The sequence below is a fragment of the Saccostrea cucullata genome, unplaced genomic scaffold (assembly GCF_032062105.1).
Source record: "Saccostrea cucullata isolate Sc308-1 unplaced genomic scaffold, CSIRO_AGI_Scuc_v1 ctg8346, whole genome shotgun sequence".
NCBI lineage: Eukaryota > Metazoa > Mollusca > Bivalvia > Ostreida > Ostreidae > Saccostrea > Saccostrea cuccullata.
Window position 1 is genome coordinate 22,545 of NW_026927612.1, and position 8,094 is coordinate 30,638.

Genomic DNA, 8,094 nt, shown 5'->3' on the forward strand with positions numbered 1-8,094 from the left:
TATTGAAAGTTTTTTGAATTACAAATTTATATCTAAAAAAAATATCCGTTCTGTGTCAACTAAGCACTTTGAAGAAAATGATATTGTACGCAGTATATATTACAGCGATGTATATACAAATTATTCTACAAAAATACTAAACATATTATTTATTCAATCGGATTCAGCATTTTGGAGATTTAAGGTTGCGTCAATAAATTCATTTTCTCTATTTACGTAGTGATAATGAGCAAAGATAGATAACTCTGACTTGTAAGTGGGAATAGAACTTTCGAGATAAAGGCGGAGGTAGTATCCATGACGTCGCAGACGTCTAAATCCACACTTTTCACATAAAAAAAAATGATTAGACTTTGAGTTTCCATATCCACTTCTGCATGAAAGATTACGTTGGTTACTGCTTTCAGTATATGCATAATTTAAAGTTGTCAGCGTAGTGTAAATCTGTAATGTCTGTTATGATTATATTAAAAAAAAATATTCTTAATTCATTCTCTAATTTGAATGCGAAATTATCCCGGAATCCGAGTTTTATTTTCGATTCTAAAATATTATATGTACTCAAAAGGGAACTGAGAGATAGAAGAGTAGGTGTAAAGCCTTTAGAAATAAATTGATATCTGCAACTTAAAAGAAAGAAAATCAATCTATAGATTGGATTTGGTTTTAACACGTATATTTCATTGATTAAAAGTCTTATAGTGTTATTTATTATACATGATCTATACTTTTATATACCCGAGAAGTTATTAAAGATGAGAAAAAGCGATTCTTGGATGTTTGTGAAATACTAGTACTCAAAGGGTTAACATTATGTGAAAGTTACGCGTTTCTGTGTGAAATAATGCTACGCTAAAAACATGATACAAAAACATCTGCAAAGGTCTGTTGATATGTTAGATAAAGTATACGAATGAACACAATTTTATGCAATGCTATATAATTATATGTATGTACATGCAACCTTAAGTATTTTCCTTTTAATTCATAAAACATAAAATTACTGAGTATGTAATTCTTTTGAAGCCCCCCCCCCCTCTTGATTTTATTCGGAGACAATATTGCAACTATAGGCCTTTGAATTATAAATTCGTTATACAATTAAATCTGGAACATTTGGTTATAATTACCATTAACATGTATACAGAATTCATATTCTATAATAGTAGATTTTTCATTACGCAAGATACTGAAATTTACATGTCTGAGAGAGAGAGAGAGAGAGAGAGAGAGAGAGAGAGAGAGATTCCCTTTTAATCCTGATTATCCTGATTATCTTATCCATTTACATAGACAAAAAATCAGTTCTATATCAGTTATAGGACAACATTTTGCACACCGGCGAGTGGAGGCTTCTCCATGTGAAAAATTCTTAGAGGGACATTAAACAACATATATAATCAATCAGTTGTACCCATTCTTTTTTACTTTAGTACTAACTTAGTTCCTGACAATTTTATAACACCATCACAATTGTGCCAGAACATAAACAGAGTGAAGTTTATGAGAGTACGGTGTTCGATCGTCCGTTGGTTTGTCTATGATACACGTGTAGCTCTTATGAGTGCTAAAATGCATAAGAACAAGATTGGTCATGAAAATCAAAGTACCTTAAGTACTGAAAGACCTTTTTGCAGTTTTTTTTTCTTTCAGAGTACATATGATATCTATTTTTGCAGAGAAAAAAGCAAATTCTTACAGATTTAGAAGAACGGAAGACTTATTTGTTGCCATGGCAACAAGATTCTAGTTATTATTATTATTCCTCCCAAATTTTGTGAGCGCGATTACTCAGAGATGACTGGATAGATTTTCACAATTTTTCACATGTTAGTAGGTTAATATATGAAGTTTATAATAAATTCTGTTTTTTGAAAAATTCACTTCCGGTCCGAAGTTATGGACGATTTTCGAATTTTAAAATGGACTTTTGTCCAGCATTTTTCTCGGGAATGGTTTGAGGTAAAGATACGAAATTTACAGGAGTATTAGATCGTGATATTCCTTTTGTTTTGAAGTTGTTTTCGTGTGTTTTCAGTACTTCCTGTCCGAACCGGAAGTGAATTTGTTTTTGGTCAATTTTTGATTTTTTTGTTTTTAGGTATTTTTTCAAGATATTCTACTGTAAAACTGAAATTATTCTACAAATACTAAATATATAATTTGTTTTTAAATCAGATTCCGCATTTTGTATATATTTGTTACCATCATTTTATCTATTTACGTAGTATGTATACGGTAGGCAAAGAAAGATAACTCTGACTTGTGAATGAGAATAGAACTTTCGAAATAAGGGCGGAAATAGTGTCGATGATGTCAGAGACATATACGCTCTCCAGATATTCAATATTCTCTCTTTTACGTGTTACTTAATTCAGTATATATATTGTTTAAATTTGGCTGTGTAATGTTAGTTTGTATTGACAGTTATTGATTTACAAATTTATATCTCAAAAAAATATCAGTTCTGTGTCAACTAAGCACTTTGTAGAAAAAAATATTGTACACAGTATACATTACAGCGATGTGTACAAAATTACTAAATATATTATTTATTCAATTGGATTCTGCATTTTGGAGATTTTTTAAAAGGTACCGTCAATCAATTCGTTTTCTGTAGTGTGTATGCAATAATTGAATGAGCAAAGATAGATAACTCTGACTTGTAAGTGGAAAAATAGAACTTTCGAGATAAAGGCGAAGGTAGTATCCATGACGTCGCAGACGTCTAGACCTACGCTTTTCAAATAAAAAAATATTTAGACTTTGAGTTTCCATATCCACTTCTACATGTAAGATTACGTTGGTTACCACTTTCAGTACATTGTATAGGTTAAAGTTGCCAGTGTAGTGTAAGTCTGTAATGGCAGTTATGATTTTACACATGAATATATATAAATAATATTCTTAATTCATTCTCTGATTTGAATGCAAAATTATCCCGAAATCCGAGTTTTATTTTCGATTCTAAAATATTACATGTACTCAAAAGGGAACTGAGCGATAGAAGAGCAATACAATACCGTTGTAAAGCCTTTAGAAATAAATTTAAAAGAAAGAAAATCAATCTATAGATTGGATTTGGTTATAACATGTATATTTCATTGATAAAAAGTCATTGTTGTTTATTATACATGATCTATACTTTTATATTCCCGAGAAGCTATTAAAGATAAGAAAAGCGATTCTTGGATTTTTGTGAAATACTTGTACTCAAACGGTTAACATTATGTAAAAGTTACGTTTTTCTGTCTGAAATAGTGCTTCTCTAAAAACATGATACAAAAACATCTGCAAAGTTCTGTTGAAATGTTGGATAAAGTATACAAATGAACACAATTCTATGCAATGCTATATGATTATATGTATGTACATGCAACCTTACGTATTTTCCTTATAATTCAAAAACATAAAATTACTGAGTATGTAATTCTTTTGAAGCCCCCCCCCCCTCTTGATTTATATTCTGAGACATTCACGCAACTATAGGCCTTTGAATTATAAATTCGTTATACAATTAAATCTGGAACATTTGGTTATAATTACCATTAACATGTATACAGGATTTCATATTCTATTATCGTAGATTTTTCATTACACAAGATACTGAAATTTACATGTCTGAGAGAGAGAGAGAGAGAGAGAGAGAGAGAGAGAGAGAGAGAGAGAGAGAGAGAGAGAGAGAGAGAGATATTCACTTTTATTCGGATTATCCTATCCATTTACATAGACAAAAAATCAGTTCTATATCAGTTGTACCCATTTCTTATTAAATATTTTCTGATTTCATAGTCCGTCATAGTTGCTCTCTGTATATTTTTCTGCTTAAGAAGTATCACACTAAGTGCACATGTATTGACCTGTCAATCAAAATCACCCGACGCTTGTTCGGAATGATCTTTGTTAAGTATGATCTTTCAGAAAATCTGATGCAACAAATTTGTGAAATGAAAAATAAAATAAAAACATGGCTAGAGCATCATATATCTGTATTATGGATCTCAGTTTTGGGACGTGGAGACCGGTCCTTCAGATGAGATCGTTTAAATCGAGGTCCCGTGTAACAGATAGTACTGGCTCAAAAAGATTCCTCACTGCTCAATGACGATAAGCGCCAAATTATAGGACAACATTTTGCAATCTCCACCAGCGAGTGGAGGCTTCTTCATGTGAAAAATTCTTGAGAGGGAGTTAAACAAAATATAATCAATTGTTGCGTGGACCCTGAGGTCCACACAGTAAATTTATAAGCGAGGTTAAACCGGATGCCCTGGGCAAACGACAGGCTACGCATGCGCGAGAATGCTAGAAAGTTCGCACCTTAGGTAACTTGCGCTTAGAATAATTCGACCTATTCGAATTAAAATATACCATTCATTGGCAAATCGTGCTTTTAATTCTTAATAAAAGGTGGGTGGCAATGTTCCTCCCTGAAAAAAAGTGAAACATCATTTAATTCAGAATACATTTTCATGTAATTTGGCAACACATTCACATACAAGTCTTCTCTGACCAATATTATAAAACAAATTAAGAGAATAGTTACCATAAGATCTTTTATTTTGAAGAGTGTCTGGAGAATAATGTTGATTGTCAAGTTGGAGTCATGGGGATATTGTCCAATGTCAAGAAACGTGAAAAATTCATTTTGACCATGGGCAATTACTCCAGAGATGTGAGTTTTTAACTGGTCGGCAGAATTTACAGCCTGTAATAAAAAAGCAAATTTCTTCACCTATTAGAGGCACTTGATTGTCACAATGAAATTTAAAGATATACACATTATACACATAAATAAATCCAAAGTACCTTTGCTGTCCTTCCTACAAAATGTGGCAGGTTACTCTTCGCTGAAATAAAATTCAGAAATCGTTTATAAAATAATCTGTATTGTATAAATAATTCTGTCTTATATCCAGCATAACTATCGTTTCATTTACAGGTACCTGGTATTTACTATGAATGCTTTCACTTAATAAGATTGCAAATACCATCTACTCTACACTATCTGATAATCACTCATATAGCCTCATCCCTACAATCGTGTCTTTTGAAAGAAGCTTAAAAAGCTATACATGTAATTATAAAAACACTTAAAACTTAACATCGTTTTCAAGTAAACGCACTTGCCTTGACTCTGGACTGCAATTTTTTTCCAATCTACATCCAACTGCGTCAATTGGTGTATAACTTTGGGATGTTTTACAAGTATTTTTCTTTAAATTATGAATGCGGTGTACACTTTTGAGTCATAATTTCGGAAAGACATGTTTTGACCGCTCCTTGTTTTCGAAGACTGTGAAAGTCTTTTTATTAATTAGATATTTTTACAGTATAGGGAGCGCTCCGCAAACACCTCTGTTCTCGTCTAAAAAGTGCATGAATTACGAATTGTTAAATAATAAAATGTCAAAAAAAATCTAAAAACATTGATTGTTTTTCATGGTTTGCCAATGATGTAAAGTGTTTTAAGCTTTCTGGTAGTAAATATCTTCTAATTTTTTCTCGTTGATTTCAAAATGAAAATGAGTGTTAAAATTCTAAACAAAATAGTGTCGTATATATTGAAGCTTTTTTAAATATATATCCAAATTTTGACAAAACAAAAGAAGTTCTACAGATTGATATTTCTAATTTCATATTCAAAATTACCAAGTTGTTGGGAATCTTTAATTTATTTTTTTTTTTGTTTTACAAGATTCTTGTAATTAAGACGATAACCGAGGTGTTGCAGCGAAGCGTAAACCGCCCTCTGGTGAGTATTTTAAGCAAAATTTCTGATGATAACATAAGGATACACAAATATCTATATAAGTAAAAGACTATCTCTAAGGAAAAATCAAATATGAAGGCCTATATAAGCCCTCTCCACAGGTACAAGGTTAATAAATACAAATTATTCTACATATAATTACCGGTTCATATATACATGTAACCAATAAGTTTTATCTAACTAGCACAATTTGAAACGAACTTAGGATAAAAGAAAATAAGAGTGAATAGAGAAAAGGAAAGTATTTTTAAACTGTATGTTTTCTAAAACATGAAACAGATACATGTATTTTGCTAGCTAACATTTTAACATTATTTCCAAAATAGTTATGTTTTGAATAGGGCATTCTAATAAGAATACTTTTTGTTTGTCTTTTATTTATATATTATTATTCAATGTATAACTTACCCGGAAGTGTTTAAAAATTATTTGTACAAAGAAATTTTAAGGCTTAAAGTTTGTAAATACAGTAAAACTTTATCTCGAAAGATGTGCTGAGAAAAACATGTTGTATTATATTTATTGAATTTTAATAAAAAGTGGTCGTGACTTTCAAACAACTTTGATTTGTCGAGGTATTGTGTTCGATGTTCAGCAGTTTTTGGCAAAAACAATTGAACTTTACTGTTATTTTATATGGCTATATACCATGAGGTCAAAATTAAGTGTTTTTTTTTTAAGTGGAATTTGAGGTTGAAATAGGTTGTATAAGACTCTTAATACTCAGTAATTCTAAATATAACTGAAATTGATTCTCAAAGATGTAAAAGCTTTTTCATGGTTTAAGAGGAAAAAAGATCAGCAAATTCTGAAAATATTTTCTTACATTGATCCATTCCATCCACAATGACGCTTAAAAACTTTGTTGGTGCTCTTTTCGCTGCTTCTCTTTTCTTGTAGTAATACTGCCTTTCCATCCTACAAATTTATTTTAATTTGATTTTAAACTTTTGAAATTTAAAATAAAATTACTTCCACATTCTGCAAATTACATGTAGGTCCTTTAAAAGTTGCTTAAATGACTATTTGCAAGGTAACAGTTTTTAAGTATCATCCATTTTAACTTTATGTTTTTTACATAGTAAGATATATGATTCAAAAGTGAATGAATAAACCTTATAAAACTTTCTCAATCACACAGATCAATAATCATAACATATAATATAATTTCTCAATTTTTATACCAACGTTTAAATAATTCACTTATTCAAAATTTAGAATACAAATCTTCAATTAAAACAGTGCACAATGTTTTTTGGACATTGAGAATAGCATATTTCATACACATGATAATGGGGCTCTATTGATTATATAGTGAAAATACATGAATTCTTTAAAAATCTTCTTCTCTGCTCCTAGGTGTTAAATAAACTAACTAAGTGCATAGTTATGATGAGCAAGAGTGCCTCAATCAAAATTGTGAATTTTATGTCCCCAGGGTCAAGGGTTCTGGTGTTGAGGGGGGGGGGGGGGGCTCTATTGATTATATAGTGAAAATACATGAATTCTTTGAAAACCTTCTTCTCTGCTCCTAGGTATTAAATAAACTAATTAAGTGCATAGTTATGATAAGCAAGAGTGCCTCAACCAAAATTGTAAATTTTATGGTCCCAGGGTCAGGGGTTCTGGTGTTGAGGAGGGGGGGGGGGCTCTATAGATTATATAGTAAAAATACATGAATTCTTTGAAAATCTTTTTCTCTGCTCCTAGGTATTAAATAAACTAACTAAGTGTATAGTTATGATGAGCAAGAGTGCTTTTACCTAAATTGTGAATTTTATGGTCCCAGGGTCAGGGGTTCTTGGTTAAGGCAGGGCTAGTTTGATTATATATTGAAAATACGTGAATTCTTTGAAAATCTTCTTCTCTGCTCCTAGGAATTCAATAAACTAACTAAGTACATAGTTATGATGAGCAAGAATGCCTCTTCTAAAATTATGAATTTTATGGCCCCAGGGTCAGGGGTGGATATAAGTCTACTTATATACTGAAAATGAATTAATTGTTTGAAATCTGCTCCTTTGTATTTATAAAAGATTTATTTATTTTTTGATAGGCAATTTCAAGAGTGCTTTTTTAAACTTTGTGCAATGTGTGGACCTAGGGTCAGGGGTTTATGTCACAGTGTTACGGGCACTACTGATTATTGCTGAATATTACTGATTAGTAGGAATGCATTTTTGTTCCCCTACCCTGCGTATGGGTATTCAGTAACCAAGCTAAGCAAACAGTAGCATATATATATTTTAAAGATTTTTTATTGTTTCTTTTTACAAAATATAGATATGTTAATGGTTTAAGAACAACATGCCATGATCATC

The 8,094-nt window shown here is 31.1% G+C and overlaps 1 protein-coding gene across 1 annotated transcript; it reads right to left on the bottom strand.

Annotated features, from left to right (window-relative positions):
* Positions 1-4,400: 4,400 nt before the first annotated feature.
* On the bottom strand, positions 4,401-6,690 carry LOC134274979 (uncharacterized). The gene is made up of 4 exons (XM_062757224.1): positions 6,600-6,690; positions 4,810-4,850; positions 4,547-4,708; positions 4,401-4,430 (listed from the first exon to the last, which is right to left on the bottom strand). Exons 1-4 carry the CDS (start codon positions 6,688-6,690, stop codon positions 4,401-4,403), a joined length of 324 nt encoding a protein of 107 aa, XP_062613208.1.
* Positions 6,691-8,094: the final 1,404 nt, after the last annotated feature.